Below are 21,200 nucleotides of genomic sequence, written 5' to 3' on the forward strand. Positions count from 1 at the left end.
ATGAATTTATAATTTTTATATTTATAATATTGTGCAGAAACTTTTAAAAAGCCTTCCCTAAGCAAGTATCATTATAAAGATTCTAAAATTAACTATGAGAATTTTACTTCCAAAGTTGATTTTTTTTCCCACAATCTCACTTCTTTATAACTAAAAGCATTTCTTAAAATTATTAATGTGGTTTAATTTAAAATTATGTTTACTAAATTTCTAAGACTTAACTTGATTGTACAAGTTATTCATCTTAACTTGAATTGTAATTTTTCTGTAGTTATTTTTTATTACAAATACATTCTATAAAAAAATTTTATGGCCATAAAAAGTAAGCGCAAACTCTCATTTCCTTTTAAGGAATGGAGGTTTTAAAGTCAGTTGTATTTATGCATTCCACAGCCATGAGGCAACTCGTAACACTCATTAGCTTCATGAGGACCTGCCCATTTTAATCAGAGATTACTATTATATTATGCTGTGCTTTTCGCATCTGTGTATTAATTATTACATTCCTCTACAGTCTGCAATAAGAAAATAAAATTAAGATCTTATTTTTAAAGATTTTCACAAGACTGAAAGTATTTCTTATATGATCCTCGAGCCACATCAGGAAAGTTACTAATTTGTATTTTAGAGATTTTCAAATTGGACTCTAAATAATATTTCGTTATAATTCCTAAATTACTTCTTGAAGCGATTTATATGTTTTCTCATTGAAATTATAAATATTCTACAAAATTTCTCTTCCTTTGCTAACACCTTCCTTTTTGCTTTCAATGCTTTCTTCTCAAAAGGTTTTTCTCTCTTAAAGCCTTTTTCTCTTTGAAGGCAGGGGAAGAGGAATTTATAAGATATCAAAATATGAAGAAAAATGTATTACCAAATTAAATTTAATTGGAACAGTCCTTTAAATTCTTAATTTTAATTGTACACATCCCCTCTTCAAGACTGCATATTGCAGTCTTAATCACTGCTGAGGATTAAAATAAAAGACTTTCGAAGGTTATTAGTAGTAAGTACTACAACTAACTACTCATTCTCTTTCACCACTTCTCCTTCCTGCTGGCAACGTATCGCTTAGTATCTGCTAACTATTCTCCTTTATGTAAAATGTGAACTGTATATCTTTAAATTGTGGGGTGCATTTATTATCCATAGTGTTCTACCAGTGAAGAGGATTTGTGCTAAGAAATTCGTCATCCAAAAATAAATTATTTTTAACACCTAAACTAGTTGTGCTTCCAAAATTCTATCCGGTCATCCAAGGTACTGCATTTTCTGTCATGTTCAGTTTGGGAATAATGAATTGGCACAAAAAAAATCAAAATTGCTAATGCAAAAAACTACTATCATAAACAAACAATAGTGTAAGAGCTGGTCCAAAATACTCAGGGTATGCATGTTTGGAGTTACCATACATTGGTACATATACTTAACAGTACATACTGGTACAATAGATAACACTAAGTCCAATTACCTTATGCATTATTATTTTCACATTAATTTAAAATAATATAAATACTTTATATTTTTATTAAAGATTTATTGAAGCATATTTTTAAAATTTTCATAAATTTATTTTATATTTTTTGTTTGCTTTTATTTTTTCCATACTGAAGCCAGCGCTTCTGAATTACAAGCTTTAGATATTTGTCTTATTTGTCTGTTCGTTCATAATGCATTACCTTAAATGATGAGTAATGAGCCACACTCTGTAGAGGTTAGGCCTGGATTACATTGTAAAATTGATGTTATTTTTGTAGGGTATTGCAGCCACTAATCTTATCTTAGGGGTGTGGGGCATAAAAAAATCTGGAAAATTGGCTTAGATTATTAATAATTTATTTTACATATATAACTATTGTTCAATAGTTCTGTAAAAAATATCTGCTTGAAATGCTCTTTTTGATAATGTAAGTGAATAGTCTATCAGCTAGACAAGATATTAGTTATGTATAAATTTTTATTTTTTATAGTTTTGTGGCATATTTTTTCTTTTTTCTAATTTTGAAAATTTATCTAGAATCATTGTGTTCTTGCGGTCTTATTGGAAGCAGGTGGATGCGCTATGAAGTATGTGTTGTTTACAGATATAAAATATGAATTGCATTTTAAAATAAAAGGAAATTAATGTATTAGCCCTTTGCTTTTCTTTGTACAAATAAATTGTTAAAAATTTTCCCCAATTTTATTATCGTGATACAAAATTAAAGCTTGAATTACTTGTATTTAGATTTTTTAAACTGAATATATGTGAATGTATTACATAATTTTAGGTCAGATATTTTTAAGGTAATAAGATATTTTAGGTCAGGATATTACAGATTTCTAAGAAATTGCAGATATAAAGGAATTTTAGATCACGATATTACACAGAATAATAATTAATTTATTGTAATGTTGCTTTTGCTTCTACTCTATTGTTTACGCACATATATGTAATTGTATCTTTACTATAGGCAGTATAAATTTCTCTTCCATTTATTATTATTATCTCTGATCACGTGTAGTCATATCTGTAGTACAAATTTTCAGATATATTAAAGTACGATTTGATTTTCAAAATGTGTTCACTTAAGTTATTACAGTCAAAAGTCGATAATTCGGACACCCATAATCCAGAATGATCTATCGACGCATACGCATAGGCATTTACGCTTGCGCGTAAGACCTTTACAGCTGCAAATATGAGTGTGCACAAGCGCATAATACGTTTACGCATGCGTATTTAATGTATAACGGATGGTATAAGCTAAGCTAAAATTATCTAATTCAGTTAATGTTGCAGATTGCGTTGTTCCTTAATCTTCGAATTGGATCCGGCTTATTATTTTTTGCAGACTGTTAGAGCTATTTTATAAAAGTAAGCTTGAACTTTCGATTATGTCAAATAGAATTTCCGATATATATTTACTAATATGTAAAGGATCTACAAAGCAAAAGTATGTTTTGAAATCCGAAATCTCTTTATCAATTTCACGCTGCTCTGCGGCAGGGGGGGAGAAACGCCGCGGCACACAATGAATTGGAGTTGATCTGTCAGCACTATCCTTATCTTCAGGGCAGATGTTTTTATTTTATTTGGCTTATAATTTTTTACTAAATTTATTATTTCATCTTGATGTACTCCGTCTTTGATATGATTTAAATCAAGTTCCTCGTCATTATAATTCGCTTCCAATAGTGAAGAAAGTGACAGAGAGGTTATTGAAAACAAAAACATTTCGACTGACAAATTAGTCGGTATTCTTGACACAGCAATTATAGGACTTGAACAGCAGAACTTTGTAACTAAACAAGAAATTATGTCTGTTTAATAGAATTAAAGAGAAAGTATTATCACATAAAACGAAGCAACTTAAAACAACTTACATTGAAAGAAATGTTTAATAAAGTAAACAAATAAATATTAAGCTTTTTCTTTTTGTAAATTTTGATACCCTTTAGATCATAATTGTTCATTTCATAAATTACGGTTTCATATTTTTAATTTTGTAATTTCTGCATGCCATCTTACCAGATTTAAACTGATGATCTATAATCCGGAATCGTCGAAGTCCGGATTAACGATTTTTGACTGTATTTAAAACATACATTCTTTGTAAAATTTCATGTCTCTCGATTTAATTAATTTTTCGTAAAAATCTTATGCTTATCCAATCAGCATGAAGTTTTTAAGATGTTTAAATATATAAAACTCTCACCACAATAATTGTGTGCCAAACTGAATTTCGCACTAAGAGTCGTACCCAAAAACGTAAGATTATTTAAAAATGTGTTAAATGTGTATGAAGTTTTCATGATTCCCCCGCCTAAAGGAAATTTTTGTATTTATTTTGAAATCTCAGACAGCATTTTTGACCAATAGTAAGAATAAAAAACAAAGGCATCCCCTCCCTTAGGCAAATAGCTGTGGAGTGCTTTGCTATGATCAATTAAACCAAACCAAGAATCATAAAAAATTACATGATTTCTGCTATTGATAAAGGAATCTTTTAGAAATACTTCAAAAATGCTTTTGCCGAAGAGCTTAATTTTACATCTGAAATTATTTTTTTATTATAAGTTTTAATCATAAAATCTAAATTTAGTTTTATTTCTATTAAATTTTCCTAAATATGCTATTTATCATTTTAGGCAGTTAGTTGAAATTTATTATTGCAGAAGTTTAAAAGATTCTTAAATAGTGACAACATTCTTAAGAATTCATTTTTCTTTCTCTGAGAATTTGATTAATTCATAGTGTTGCTATCCACTAGCACTGGACTTTTTTTTTTTTTATAAGAGTTGAAGGCTTTCCACCTCCTGAACCCTTCTATGTGGAAGAAGTTGAAAATACTTTAATTATTTTGCATGATTGTGGAATAGCATCTGCTGTTGATAATATGTAAGTAATTCTGGAATTTCATGTCATTATAGCTGTTAGATGTCTTTCATTTAGCAAAGAAGAAATTATTTGTATATTTTTCAGTAAAATGTGTCTAATTCTTAAATTTACTGTTCATTTTTCTGATATTTACAGCAAAATAATTGTTTGTGCTCTAGCTCAGGCTCACAAGTTTTGGCTGAGACTTTTATTTTAAAACTATTCATTAGAGTATAATACTGTACATTTTATATGAGAAAATTTAATCTGATACAAAATCTTCTGTAGTACCATTGTAATTGTACAGTACAAAGTCAAGATCGAGACATCCAATAACCGGAATTATCTAAAATCCTGACCTCAAAGCCACTAACAACGCCCCCTTTTTTGTATACTTTATGCATGAGCGTCTGATATTTCCCCCAACCCATCATAAAACATGCGGAGTGTCCCAATTCTTAATTTCCTTTCGGCACTAAATAAAATACCTCGTTATTGAAGAAACAACACTTTAGCATAAATTTGTGTGATCAATAAATTGGCTGCGTATCTGCTTGGCACACATCTCAAACTGAAACATTCTACTTAGAAACATTTTTTATTTTACACCTACTAATGTTTTATATCCCTGAAAAGCCGACCTCGCAAATCATTATTTATTATATTTTGCTTTCATCACCACATGTTTATCACAAATGACAACTTAAGTAATGACTCATGCAGCGATGCCTCAACAATTTTTTTTTTTTATATTAGTAATTGAATAACGAAGAGTGTAACCTTTTATGTTGACATTGCGTTTGGCGATGGTTACAGATATAAGTTAAATGTGCTAAGAAATGTTGATGAGAAAAAATTTAACACAAATTTCTTTCCATATGCTAAAAAGTGGATTTTGTTAATGATACTCATAGGCCAAAAGATTACATTTAGTGCTGTTTGAATTAAGAGTAAATGAATTGTCATTCACGTAAACCCAGACCTGGTGCCAAGGCTTGTATGACCGCAGAATTTAGGGAAGACAACATTTTTGGAATTTAAAGAAGCACGGAATAACAAAATTAAGGGTGACAAAATTTTTTTAATTTAGAGAAAACACTGGAACCCAAAATTGTAAGAGCGGCAAGATTTTAAAACTCATGAAGGGGCATTGTAGCAGAATTTAGGACTCGCAGAGACTGCATCAGCCAGTAAGATGCCTAGCATTGGCCTTTGATAAGCCTTAAATGTGGGAATTTATTTATTTAGACTCAGATAAGCCTACGTATGTGCAAGGAATAGACATAAATGTAATAAATAACTAAACTAATACAATTCAGTTTCAGTGCATGACAGATAAAAGACAAAATTTAGTGGAACAACTTGTCTTTCGTCGCCAATCTCATGATAAGCCAATAATGTATAGCATGATAATATCTAATAATAAGCCAATAATATCTAGCCAATAATGTATAGCAAGGCTAAAATTATACTTTACTGATTCCAAGGAATTTCAGTTATTATAGTAGATTACGCTATTCCTTGATTTTCTGATTTGACCCAGTTTATTATTTTTTGCAGCTGTTATTATTACAGCAATTTCACAAAAATTAAAGTTTGAACTTTCGATTATGTCAAAATGTTGATTTTCTGATTTCACCCAGTTTATTATTTTTTGCGGCTGTTATTATTACAGCAATTTCACAAAAATTAAAGTTTGAACTTTCGATTATGTCAAAAAGAGTATAGGATCTACAAAGCCAAAGCATGTTTCGATGTCATTTTTTAAAAAAAATGGAATTTGCATTAATGCAAAAAATGGATAAAGGTATGTCTGTCTCAAAATTATGCAAGTATTATGGCACTAGAAAGTCAACTGTATATGAGTATATGACATAAGGCAACATGCTCAGATAACAACAGTACAGCTACAGGCAAAAGTATGGAAAAAGGACCATTTTAGAGATTTTGTCGATTCCAACACCCTACAGTGAATAACAGAAAAATTATTCGTTTTGCTAAAAGTGATGATCATGACAAAGTTATGATTGAAGGGATCAGACAGCGTTGCAGCGAAGGTGTACCATTGATGGGTCCAATGCTAATGGCTCAAGCCAAAATATTTCATGAATAAATTACCTTAAAAACTGAGTTCACATATTCAACAGGTTGGTTAACCACATTTAAAAATCGCCAATTAAAAATTTCAGGTGAAAAAGCTTCAGCTGATACTGAAGCTGCTGAACTGTTTCAAGAGGAATTCATTGAACTCATTAATAGTGAAAAGTTATGTCCAGATCTAATTTACAGTGCTCATGAAACTGTGCTTTCCCAGCAATATGTACCATGATATACCTTGGCAACCTCTACACAAAAGGCTCCAACTGGGGTCAAAGATTCCAAAGCGAGGCTCAGCAACACTTGAATTCGGTTGGTTTACTGAATGATGCAGAAATTGTCCTGATTGTAGACAACTGTACTGCTCATACTTCACTTGAAGTTTTATTTAAAAGATAATATCCATATTATACTTTTTTCCAATTATATATCCATCATTCAACCTATGGATATTGGAATAGTGCATTCTAAAATGCAAATATAATGTAGTATATTTGAAGTCCATTTTAAATTTCTTGAATAATGGCAAGACTATTCAAGAATTTTTGAAATATTTTAGCATAAAATCTGCTGTGTGGAGCATCGCCAGATGCTTTCAAAAATGCTTGGCATAATTTATGCCCAGCTACCATATTTCATGGTTAGGATGATGAAGATGAGAGCTGGGAATTTGAAGGTTTTCGGATATTGCAAACCAAAGGTGAAAGTTTCCAATTAATGCATTTTGTAAAGAAATGTGGAGAAGCGGAATCAATTGAAGATGCTATAACAAGTTTTTCATCACGATTACAATGCCCCAGTCATCAACCAATTCAGGGACGGCAAAATCTGTAGAATGGTTCTATACCCCTACTGATAGTGAAGAATTTTGCAGAGAGGTTACTGAAAACGAAATACTTTTGATTGACGAGTTAGTCAGAATTCTCGACACAGCAATTACAGGATTTGAACAATGGAACTTTGTAACTGAACATGAAATTATATCTGTCTGTAGAATTAAAGAGAAAGTATTAGCACAAAAATTAAGTGATTTAAACAACTATTACATTGAAAGAAATGTTTAATAAAAGTATGTTTAAAGTTAACATGTAGTAAATATTAAGCTTCTTTTTGTAAATTTACCCTTTAGATCATAAATACTTCATTATTTTGTAAATCACAATTTCATATTGTATAATTTCTACATGAGATCTTACTAGATTTAAAATGGTGATATTAATATCCAGAAAAATCCAGAATATCCGAAGTCCTGATGTTCTGTAATATTAATAATCCAGTTAGGGTTTTGTGAGGAGGAAAATTAGTTAGAATGAAATTGCATTTTGAATTCCCCCCCCACACACACACATGCAAAAACAGTTAGTAGTTTCTTACATTTAGAGGAATATTTGCTTTTAGGTGCAGTCAATTTCACCTAATTCTTGTAATAAATAGAGTAGATAGAAAGGTAGTAAAGCTTGCAAAAAATATAATATCCCATTTATTTATATATCTGTAAAAAAATTAATGCATATTTTTTCTAATTATAATCCCATTTTTTTCCAAGAACAAGGGAAAATTTTTGAAAACGGCTTGCATGAAAAGGTATTCCTTAAAGTTATAAGCATGTAGATGGCATTCATACTTCGGTAGATTACCCTATAAATACCCTAAAAAATACATAGAAAATTTCATCTCGAATTAAGTGTATATATTTTTAGATGCTTCTAAAGTTATATGAAAGCAGCTGTAATGAAAATCTAAAATAAAGAGTACTTTTTTATTTTCTGTTGCCAAAGTAATATAATTATTTCATAAATGTATAATATGACGTTAAACATATAAAATTTTGAATTAGTCTCAGAATTAGCAATCAGAACTGCAAAGGACATATGTTATGCATGTGAAGTTAGTAATGCTTTAAAGCAATTTAAGTAATATTTATAAATCTGAACATTTCCTCCCCAATACGTGAAAACCAAGTGAGGGAAGTACACTGGATTAGATATTGTCTAGTACACTAGATTAGACATTGTCCACCAAGTAATTTAATCTGAACAAAGTTATACAGAAATCCAATTATACATTATTGGCTATTAAAATTTGTACACCTTGAACAACAGTAGACAAAAGAATCATGCATATTTTAAAATTACATTAAGTGAAGGAGAAAAGGGGTTAGAATATATAGAAATCTTCCTTGCTCAGGATAACAAAGGCAGGTTCTCTAGACTCTTGCAACAATAACAGCTGCTGCCTCTTTAATACTATGTCAGAGTTCATCGCTCATACTGGCTGGCAGATGCCATTCTCTTTGCAATCACTGGCCAGACATTTTCAGCTAGTACAGCTATGATGAAAACATCAACTTAGCAAAAAGTCCCAACATCATGTGATTTGAGGAAATGGGAATGATTGAGCAACATGCAATATTGCGGGTGTTCCAAGGACAATTGCCGTGAATTTGAACAATTACCAACATAAGTGTAGTGGTTTTTTCTTATTAAGTGTTTTGTTATGTATTGCCACTTTTCAGTTCAGACCTTCAGGTGGGCAGCAAAGGTGGACCAATGCAAGAAGCAATTAGAGTATGATACATATTTGCAACAAAAAAGGGAAGCATTAATGCTAAGGATGCTAAGTAACAAGTAAACAAAGTGCTGTTTAAGATAGATGCTCAGATAACAACAGTACAGCTACAGGCAAAAGTATGGGGGACTTTGTACCATGGATCAACTAGTAAATGCCTTCCCATACAAACTATAAGAAAATTTGCAAGCTTTATAAGAATTTACGAAGGAAGGTTGAGGAGCTCCTTTGAACTGAAGCGTTCCAAAGGATTTAGAGCTAACCTATTATGGTATATCGTGCAAACCCATTTCACCCCACATCTAGTGTGAGGAAAACAATAATGACAAAAGAAAGACTGGCATTTCATTTGATAAATCTGCGAGACTAGTATGTTAATGTCACGAAGACCAATGACCCAGCTGGCCCAACGACTACCTGATGACTGGATGTAAAGACAATTTGGGGGCTTCAGCTGCAAAAGAATTAAAGTATCAGAAATTAATTGGGTCTGGTCAAAGCACTGGAAATGCACATTAGAGGGAAAAGTGATTGTACACGCAGTGGCAGTGATTCTAGTCCATGCATTGGGCCATTATAGCAATTTTAAGCTTCCAAATTTGTTTCCTTCTTTGTATTTATATACAGATGTAACGTCTTTATTATAAAAGCAAAATTGTGATTTGTCAGAAAACATGTTATGCTATTGATGCCTCTATGTGTATTGTTGAATGCACAACTCTAGGCACTGATCCCTGTACTGTAGCACTGAAGCAATTGATTGCCCTGCTGACAATCCCTGGCATCTCAGATGTTGCTTCACTGCAATGCAGATACTTGGTGCTCTGATATATACCCAGTTTTTGACCCAGGATACACTGTGTGGTTGTACAATCCCAGACAGATATGTGAACAAGATAACAAGATATCTGTTATCTTGAGCATTGATGAGTGGGGACCATTGAGATCTTGTATGTGAATCTGTTCAGCCCTCCTGGACTTACGGATTGCAAATGCTCCTAACAGCCATTGAATTTTAACTAATGGGTATTATATCTCAATGAGCATTTCCATGCTATGATAATCCTATTGTCTACAACTCTTCCTTGATTTAATTTTTAAGACAGGGTGATAAGAGTTTGTTCATCTTCCATAAGGCATGACATGACCTCCAACACAAAAGGCAAGTGAACATGATTTCCAAATGAAAAATCGCATTCTAATTCGCTTTTTTTTCTCTTTTGAGGTGCTTAGTGTATGCATGTTGTGAAATGCTAGCTATTTGCATATCCCAGCATGTTTCATCTTTCATGCAAATTTTAAGTTTTTGTGCACTTCATTCATGCTGTGTCAAAATGCAATAGGCCAGCAGAATAGTTGCACTGAAGCAGAAGCTTTCTGAAAATTCAGTGATTGTGGATATTTTTAAGCTGTGTTTTGTATTTATAATGTTATAGACATGTAACAATTTGTATGTATGTATGTACAGGGTGACCGAAAAGTCCGCTAACATTTAAAATTCAATAATTCACTGAATAATGCAGGTAGAAAGTAAAAACTGACACACATGTGTGAAATGTCATGGGTTTTTATTGAAAGCAAGAAAAGTTCTTAAAACGGCCAACAGATGACGCTTCGTATGATATCGAATGCAATAATTAGCATAACAATTGACTTTTACCAACGACTATGTTCTTTATAACAGATGTTCAACATGTGGGCCGTCATTTATCAACAACACTTGTAGTTGAGTGACAAAGTTGGGAACAGCACTGTACAGCATATGGTTTAAGAAATTGCTGTTGGATATTATCTTTTAGCATCCATAATGATGTCAGATAATCGCAGTAGACTTGCGATTTCAGGTAACCCCACAACAAATAATCACATGGATTGAGATCTGGGGACCTGAGAGGCCAAGCATGAGACAAGTGGCAGCTCAGCACATGATCCTCTCCAAACGATGTATGCAAGAGATAATTCACATGCGTAGCAATATGGGATGGAGCGCCATCCTGCATAAACATCATACCTTCCAACAGATGTTTATCAGTCAGACTAGGAATGATGCAGCTCTGTACACTCAGTGCACTTTGCACCTGCCACACTGACAGTTTGAATAGCTGAACCATGCGTTTCCTTGAAGAAAAAGAGTCCGATTACGATTGATGTGATAAATCCACATCATATAATGACCAATACGATGAAGCAAGGATAAAAAAGTGACAAAGTCTTGAAGGAACTGATTCCCTATCTTACTACAGCTCATTTCATACATGATTCTCATGCAGCAACACTGACATTTTGCAGCCCAGTGCCATAGGTTGTCCATTTTTTGCTACCCCTCTTTTTTTTTTTTTTTTTTTTTTTTTTTTTTTTTTCAGTAAACCCCATGTGATTTCAAGTGTGTGTGTCAATTTTTACCTCTTTACCTACATTAGTCTGTGAATTATTGAATTTTCCAATGTTAATGGGCTTTAGGTCACCCTGTATATAGTCTAGGTTAGGTTACTTGAATATGGCAAAGCATACAAGTGCTATTTGCCTAAGGGGACAGATACCTTTGTAGAGGGCTTTCTGGGTAAGATTGGCTAGCATTCATGTTACGCACAGGGAAGAAAATGGCAACCAACCTTGCAGCCAGCCTATCTGCCTGGGATCAAACCTGAGTCAAACTCCCAGTATTCAGCAATCTTAACCATATGGCTACTGGTGAAGCTATTTGTGTGTGTGTCTGTGTGACGAAATAGAGGAAAACACATAGCAGTGTTGTTTGGTGAAGCATGTAGATGGCATATTGAAGAGGAAGAATTCTGATTGTGTAGAATGCTAATTCATAATGAATAGGAATCCTGGGAGTCAAGGCAGATTAAATTTCACTTTTATTTAAATTCCGTTTGTAGCCATAGTTCACTTGGCACTTTAATTGTGCCTGTTTTCAGAACATTTACATTTTTGAATACTATTACGATAGGAAGAAAACACAACGAATTGAAATGTCATCCAAGCAGCAATGGAGATGCAAGTGAAGTGTGCATTTGTCTGATATGGCAGCTCACCAAAGAGAAAGATTGTCTGATATGGCAGCTCACCAAAGAGGAAGTTTATGTTAGAAATGTTTCAGTTCTCAGAGTTTAGGTTTCGAAATAACTATGTCATCAGCATTATGCAAACTTTGTGGCATAGATTAATGTACAAATGGCAGTGTCCAGAAATATTATATTTAGAAAAAAGGGAAAATAACCAAATTAATGTACCAATCAATCAATTAATGTACCAACCAATCAAATGTACAAATGGCGGTGTCCAGAAATATTATATTTAGAAAAAAGAGAAAATAACCAAATTAAAAAAGAGGAAGTAAAGATTTACCCATTAGTTTAAATTATAATTTTGGTATACGTATTTTTTTATCTTACATGTATATAACAAAATCAGAGAGACCATGTGGCTTCTATCTATAGGGGAAAAAAGTTGTGTTTTTCTTCAGGACAAGCAATCGAAACTGTATATCTTATGCGTGCATAATTCTTTTTCTACGTTTTTAGTTATAAAATGTGTAAGCAGTAAAACCGTACGTAATGCAAATATATGAAGGACATACATAATCTGTGTATATAAAAAAATAAAGCAAAAAAGAAACATACGGAAATATAGTATGATTGCCTTTTCTTAAAATGCACTAAGAAGATTAAGCACGAGTAAAACAAAAGTGCCAATATTGATTAAAAATAATTGCCTTAATTCAGTCATCAGTAATTGCATTCAATAATTAAATCTTGAAAGGAGTGCAAAAATGATGCAGTAGGCAAGATGCAGTATTTTGGAGAAAGCTTTTCTTTTCAATACCCACATTCACAAATTGCCATTAAAGTAAATTGAAAGAGGAGATTTTTTTATTTTTTGTTTGCATACTAGTGCATTGTTGCACATATATGTGTGCTATTAATTTTATCTCTTTATTGTTTTGATTTTTAATAAAATCTGTGTTTGATATAATTTATATTGTATGTAATTCATAATTTTTATAAACATTTGCACCTATAGTTGAATTGATAAATGGTATTCCTTACACCTTTTATTTTTAATTGAGTTAACAAAAGATAAATCATTTGCTATCTTTTAGTATAAGTGTTATTTTTAATAATTTTGTTTTTCTGATGACTGTAATTTATTTTTGGTTCGTAATATGTAGAACCTTCCCCAATCTGAATTTTGTGTAAGTACAGCTTCTTTCTAATCCATTATAATATCGGGAAAAACCAAAATATAGATAATTGATCTATTTTCTAAATATGATTATATTGGAATGTAGGTTTTGTATTTATATGTAATGGAATGCAAGTTTTGTGTTTTAACTTGTTAGAAACTAAATAATTCTACTAACAGAAATGTTATTCTACTATTCTTGAACTTAAATTTGCAGAATTGCTTTATTAAAATAATAATTTTGCTTGCAATACATTTTTTTTTTCTGCAGATGGCAATACTCTTATATATATAACAGTACAAAGTCTTTAATCCGGACGTCCATAACCCAGAATGATCTATAATCCGAACCTCAAAGCTACAAACTTTCTGCACATGCGTTTACGCAGGCTCATAATACTTTTACGAATGTGCATAATATGTTTACGCATGTGCATTTAATGTATAATGGACGATATAGCTAGGCTAAAATTATCTAATTACCTATTTCAGTTAATGTTGCAGATTGCGCCGTTCCTTAATCTTCTAATTGGATTTGGCTTATTATTTTTTGCAGACTGTTAGAGCAATTTTCTAAAAAGTGAGCTTGAAGTTTCGATTAGGTAAAAAAAATTTCCGATTCTGGAGCTGCCAAAGGATATATACAGCAAAAGCATGTTTCGATGTCCATCAAACAAAAAGTGGAATTGCTGTAAAAAATGGATAAAGGCATATCCGCCTCAAAATTATGCGAAGAGTATGACATTGGAAAGTCAAAAATATATGATATACCGCTTCCGATAGTGAAGAAAGTGACAGAGAGGTTATTGAAAACGAAAAAATTTCGATTGACAAGTCAGTCGCTATTCTCGACACAGCAATTACAGAACTTGAATAGTGGAACTTTGTAACTGAACAAGAAATTATGTCTGTTTATAGAATTAAAGAGAAGGTATTATCACAAAAAATGAAGCAACTTACATTGAAAGTAAGTTTAATAAAGTAAACAAATAAATATTAAGCTTTTTTTTTTTTTTTTTTTTTTTTTTTTTTTTTTTTTTTTTAATTTTGATACCTTTTAGATCATAATTGCTCTTTATTTCATAAATTACGGTTTCATATTTTTAATTTTATAATTTCTGCATGCCATCTTACCAGACTTAAATTCATGATCTATAATCCGGAAAAACCCCTAATCCGGAATTGCCGAAGTCCCAACAAGTCCAGATTAAAGACTTTGTACTATATAATTAAGGGTAAATGGTTTCCTCATTTTAACTAATTACAAAATTAGTGAAACCATTTGGCAGCTTTTCATGCTTGGCAACACAGCATTTTCTGCTTACTTAATGGGAAAGTATCCACTACTTTTTTGTGTGATTTTTGAAATGTTTAAATTCCATTGACTACTTTTATCATGTAGATGTATCAAGTAGATATGTCTTAGTTATATTAAGGTGAAACACATCAGCTGTCTGGCTATTTCATTATATAAGGAAAGGTTTTCTATTAGTATATATTTGTATTAAAAATTAATATGTTCAATATCATTTAAAATTTCTTTGTGTATATTTACAATCTATATTTGTTGTATTTTATAATGATTGAGGAATATTTTATTGTCAAATGTAGCAAGTACAGTCAAAAGTCGTTAATTCGAACACCCATAATTCGGAATGATCTATAATCCGGACCTCAAAACTAAAAACTTTCTGCACATGCGCCGCGTTGACACATGCGCACAGGCGTTTACGCGTGCGCGTAAGACCTTTTACGACTGCGCATGTGAGTGTGCGCAAGTGCAGAATACGTTTTCGCGTGCGCGTTTTATGTATAATGGACGTATAAGCTAAAATTACATAATTATCTATTTCAGTTAATGTTGATGATTGCATTGTTCCTTAATTTTCGAATTGGTTCCGGCTTATTATTTTTTGCAGACTGTAAGAGCAATTTTATAAAAGTAAGTTTAAACTTTCGATTATATCAAATAGAATTTCCGATATATATTTGTTAATATGTAAAGAATCTAAAGCGAAAGTATGTTTTGAAATCCGAAATCTGTTTATCAATTTCACGCTGCTTGGCGGGGGGAACGCCGCGGTGGGCCGCGTAATGAATTGGAAGTTGATCTGTCAGCACTATCCTTATCTTCAGCGCAGATGTTTTTATTTTATTTGGCTTATAATTCCTTACCAAATGTAGTATTTCATCTCGATATGCTCCCTCTTTGATATGATTTAAAACAAGTTCCTCGTCATTATAATTCGCTTCCGATAGCGAAGAAAAGTGACAGAGGTTATTGAAAACGAAAAAATTTCGATTGACAAATTAGTCGGTGTTCTCGACACAGCAATTATAGGACTTGAACAGCGGAACTTTGTAACTGAACAAGAAATTATGTCTGTTCAATAGAATTAAAGAGAAAGTATTATCACATGAAACAAAGCAAAACTTAAACAACTTACATTGAAAGAAATGTTTAATAAAGTAAACAAATAAATATTAAGCTTTTTCTTTTTGCAAATTTTGATACCCTTTAGATCATAATTGTTCTTTATTTCATAAATTACGGTTTCATATTTTTAATTTTAGAATTTCTGCATGCCATCGTACGAGATTTAAACTGATGATCTATAATCCGGAATCGCCGAAGTCCCGACGAGTCCGGATTAACGACTTTTGACTGTATTGCATTTGTATTAAATTTGTAGCATTTAACCAACCATTAAAATAACTTTGTGTTTTAAAGACTTAGTATTTGCCTCCCTCCTGTTGCTACCCCTGATCTGTTTTTTAAGGATTGTGCATCAACATGGAATCCATTATCTTCCATTTTTACCAGTACCGGAAATGCACATTTGTCTAACTCTAACATTAACAGTGTGGGAAATCTCGGTGGTCATTCTAGTGCCTTATTAGAGAAAGGAGGTTGGTTTCAAAATTCTTAATTTTATTAAATTATTTTCTGCTAAAGGCTTTCAAAAAGTCTATGATTATACATAAATATTGATGCATAAGATAATGTAATTTATTTGTTAGGTTATATATAAAATAAAGTAATTTATTCCATGCTTTTTTATATATATAATATTTTATACAAATATACTCGTATTAAAAAATCTAGCATTAGAAGTGTTATGTAACTCCCTTTACACTGCATGTAAATTAATTCTTTGTCTGTTATTTCTTTATGTTACAGAGATTCAAAATGACTGAGTTTCAAATGCTTTTATTTTTTTAATTTACTAACATTGAATGACACATATTGCATCAAATTATAGGAAAGCTGTCCTTACTTGTCCCTGAAACTTTCTTCGGTGACATGAACAGTATTAAGACAATAATCATATTCATGCTGTACATGCTTCATACCCTTTGTTGCTATCTCAACAGATTTAGTGGTAGCACTTTTGGGGATAATTTAGGCATTTAAGTGAAAATTGTATGATTGCAACACCCATAATGCATTAAATGACTGAATATCTTCACAGCTTAAGATAGCTGAAAAGCCAGCTGTGGAACACTAAATTATCAGACCTACTGTGACTTATCTAAAATGCATATAGGCCAAAGAAGCACTCCAGTAATAAAGTATGACCTTGTGAAATGACAATCTTATGAACAAAAATTTATTTTGTGGACCAAAGTATTCTAAATTTCAGAAATTTTCTTTTTGTTTGATATATATCAACTGAGTGCCTTCTTACTAGGTAAAGAATTATACTCACCTGAAATTGTATAAATTATTGTGATTAAATCTTTGATATATGCGAAATCACGTAAAAAAACTGGATGCTTCACTCATTAACTAGTACTGTACAAAAAAATATATATAGTATGTCCAAGAAACATCATTATTGTTATGTAAATTCATAATGCAAAAACAAAACAGTGTATTGAAATGCACTTTGGAACAAAAGAAAAAATATTACAAATTATGATTACATTGCTATTATTTTATTACAAAACTTCATTGCACTAAAGCTAAAACTGTTTAGTGTATATTCAGTAGATTTGAGTATTAAGTTGCATGAAGATTTTCTAAACTTTGATGATTTAAATTTGTGTGTAATAGTGTTCACTGGTTTCCTCAATGTCCTATTTGAATATAATATTTTCTGATTGACAGATTCGTCCTTTTTCATGGACAACTGTAAGCTGTTGAATGCTAAACACTTCTTGAATATTTAAACTTGTGCACTCAAGGAGAATTGCAAGTGCACTTGAAATTATCATTGCGTCTGTAGAGTTTTCTTTGAACAGTTATGGGAAGTTTTGTTTCAGCTAACTGTAATATACAGTTTGCATTTTCTTGCATAATTATTGAACCATTAGTAGAACCTATTCAACACTTTTATCAAACTGTGCTAAAAAAGTGATTTTTGAATCTTTTCGTCTGCAAACTGCATTTCTATAGGCTGTTTCTGTTTTTGTGTTCTGCACTTTTATAATAATTTAGATCTCTCTCTCTTTGAGACTCTAAATTATGTGTCAAATCAGATAAAGAGCTTTATGTTTTAAAATAATGCACCTCTTCTACAAGAAGTAGTTTAATGTATGTTATGGGGGTGTTATCTGTATGTAATTTTTTCGGTGTTAATGCTGTTATGAAAATGCAAAAGAAAACTCGAAAGTGCAATGAAAGTTAATTAGTAGCTATTATGGAAGGAAAGTTAATATGTATTCAGGAAAATTATGACGAAGGCAAATGAAAGGTACAAGGGGAAGAGCCCTTACTGTAGATCAGATACAAACAGGAAGGGTAAAATAAAAAGCTGAATGTGATTAAGAACATACTATATACATATGTAATTAAAACATCCGTGTTTCAAATGACAGTGCAGATAATTTATTACTATTATTAAAACTCAGTTTCCCTTTCTGAAATTACTATTATTACTTTATTTCTATTGATAAAGTAAAAAATGTTGCTTAACACATTGACACCAGCCTGACCCACGGGTGGGTCATACCTGTCTTTTCCATGGGACAGCATGACCCACCGGTGGGTCATGCTTGATTGTTCCCCGGGCCGCCATGACTCACCAATGGGTCATGCTTGTATATCAAAAAATACGGAGTACAAAATTTTATTTTAATTATTCAACAGTATACATTAACATTTCAACATTATAATCAAACATTCAATACAAAACAAGTAACTTATAAATTAAATATAATTATTAATTTTATCTATGCAATTTTTTAAAGCAGGCTAAACAAAGTGCTGACTTGCCCATATAATTATCACAATATGTTGTCAGTTTTATTGCTCTATTCGCCCCACGAAACGAACCGCTAATCCAAGCACCGCCACACGAAAAGGACAATAAATATCCACGCTGCCGTCAGCTTGTTAAACTACTATTTAACATGCACAGTGCATCCTTTTTAATTCCTGTTTGTAGTATTATTTAAATACATCTATTTTACTACGAACTGCAATCTTGCATTTTTATATAAAATAATTTGATTATATTATAAACCATTTTGAAACAGTTTAGCTGGAAACAGAATAAAAGTTTATTTAGATAAATTTATGATGTAATTCATTCTCCAAACAAGTTTTTTATAAATTAATTACTTTTGAGAATGAATGCTTATTTTCTGTATAGTTCTAAAATTTTATCAAAGTCATTATTAATGACTTGTAACATTGCTAAAGTAATATAAAAAAAATGAAAAAGAAAAGCATTCTAAAGGGTGCAGTAGATTTATAAGATCATGCAAGATGCAGTTGTGAGAGGTCCTGTGTTTCAAGGGGTGTCAAAAAGTTCAAGTGATGTAGGTACCTCATTTTATAAATCCACATTTGGCTGAAGAGGCAATAAAGAGATGCTGAGCCACCAGTGGACAATAAGAACATGCTTGAACATTTTTATTGCCTGGATGTCTTTGAAGCGATCACATAAATATTCCTTTCATTGCACAAGCATCGGAGTCATGCTTCTTTAAAGTGACTACAGAAAATCATGCCAATTTGTCCTGTGTGCATGTTAGTCCCAGCTGCATCTGTGCTAGGTTTGATTTTCATTTCAGACGAACATACAAATTATAACTTTAGTCTAGATCTTTTTTGAAAAACAATACCAAGTGTTTCTACTTGTAGAATGTGTAGTTTATCTTGTGCATATTCTTATAAGTTAGTATTCATGCAGTTGCAGAATCTATGCATTTTGCCCAACATAACCATTACCTGAGAAAAGCACATTTGGCTGAAGAGGCTCTACCTTTAATCACTACCAAATTTGGCTCTATCTTTAATCACTACCAAAATGTCTTAGGATTTTATGATCTGTCTTTAATTGAAAATTTATTGTAGTGCAATAAATAGGCACCTAAAAATGTTCATGCATATCCGGCCATTGCCTTTAGGTTAAGGGATATCTTATATATCATTATTGCAAGGTTAGAGGTGTTAGAAGGCAAAAAACTTTTGACTCTAAAAAGGGGCGACAATGAAAGAGAAAAATAAAATGTTCAGGAGCTATGCATTTAAAAATAGGAAGATGTGATTTAAATTTTTTTACACAACAGTTTTTTTTGGGGGGGGGACCGATTTCATATGTGTATAATAACTCATTATGCATAGGGTTAAGCTTTAAATTAATAATTTGTGTGTAAGGTTTTTAAAGTGATTTCAGTGAAGTTTAGCCCATAAAACAAAAAAGGAATTCATCTAGCTCATTCTCTTGAATGAATTCACTTTTGTTTGGTATTTAAATGCTAGAAGTAAAAAAATAATAATAAACATGAAAACAATGCATACAGGTTAAAATTAATTGAAATTTTAATCATGTAAGATTAAAATAATAAATTAATTAATTAATTTCAGAAAAAATGTAAAATTTTTCATTTCATATAATAATTTCATCAATTATATGTAATATACATATCTGTGAATGTAATACCAACTACCCATTTAATATCTTGACTTTTAAAAGGCACGTTTTTGTTTAATTAATGTAACAGAACCTGAAGAGTAAAAAACTTGGCATTCTAATATGCATTATCTACTTTGACCTGAGTCAATGCTAAGTCTGGTCCATCAGACTTTTCCATGCAATCTGTATAGATACATTAGTGCACTCTTTCTTGAATTCTGTAGTATTGCATTCCATATGCATGTATAATAGTAATTTATCACAACTTATGCGTGTAATTGCTCAAAGAAGGCAGAGGGAGAATATTTTATTAAATAATAATTTAGACCACGACTATTTAAATTATATAGATATAAGACTATATAAGACTATTTAAATTATATAGACTATTTAAATTATATAGTATCATTTATACTATATAAGACTATTTAAATTATATAGTATCATTTTATTGTGATTATTGATTAAGAAAGTAATATTTTAGTCTCATGCTGGCTGATGAGGCTCTGTGTGCCGACTGTGGCACGCATGCCATAGGTTCACCACCACTGTTTCAGGCCATTCCAGACCATCAGCCTTTCGCAAATTCTGGAACAAAAACTCTTGAAGTATATTAATACAGACTTCCTGTCTGAATATTTATCACTTGGACACACATAAGAATTATCAGATCATAATCTAGATAAAGTAAATGAAAATTTTTATATACTTCATCATCACGTGCTAAAGGAATCAATCATATCAACCACAAAACTATGCGTTGTTTTCAATTGCTAGGGCCAAAATTACATCTGGTATATCACTTAATGTAACATTTATGAATGGCCCCAAGATACAAGATGACATATTAACTATTATTTTGAGGTTTAGATGCTATTCCATAGCCATTGCTAGTGATTTACTGAAAATGTATCAACAACTTCAAATTCATGATGAAGATCGCAATTACAAAAAATATTGTAGAGAGATGCTCCATTGAAACCCTTTAGAATTAAAGGTTGCCTTACAAGCTACATTTGGCCCTGCTACAGCTTCTTACTTGACCACTGACGTACCGAACAACTAACAATTGACAAAGGTGCTAAAGGCAGCTGAGATAATATTGCATAAATTGATGATGC

The 21,200-nt window shown here is 31.5% G+C and overlaps 1 protein-coding gene across 4 annotated transcripts in view; it reads left to right on the plus strand.

Annotated features, from left to right (window-relative positions):
- The window catches only part of in (inturned planar cell polarity protein), a 165,225-nt gene that overhangs the window by 112,659 nt on the left and 31,366 nt on the right, over window positions 1-21,200 (plus strand). For all 4 annotated transcript variants that reach the window (XR_015038797.1, XR_015038798.1, XM_085808691.1 and 1 more), the window contains 3 exons: window positions 2,018-2,067; window positions 4,280-4,381; window positions 15,945-16,123. Coding sequence is in view for 2 of the 4 variants with exons in the window: in XM_085808691.1 (XP_085664817.1) it covers window positions 2,018-2,067; window positions 4,280-4,381; window positions 15,945-16,123 (331 nt within the window). In the remaining 2 variants the exon portion in view is untranslated. The remainder of the gene's footprint in view (window positions 1-2,017; window positions 2,068-4,279; window positions 4,382-15,944; window positions 16,124-21,200) is intronic.

Source organism: Stegodyphus dumicola, chromosome X1, assembly GCF_044657685.1.
Source record: "Stegodyphus dumicola isolate Sdum_Otavi_A_Nest chromosome X1, ASM4465768v1".
NCBI lineage: Eukaryota > Metazoa > Arthropoda > Arachnida > Araneae > Eresidae > Stegodyphus > Stegodyphus dumicola.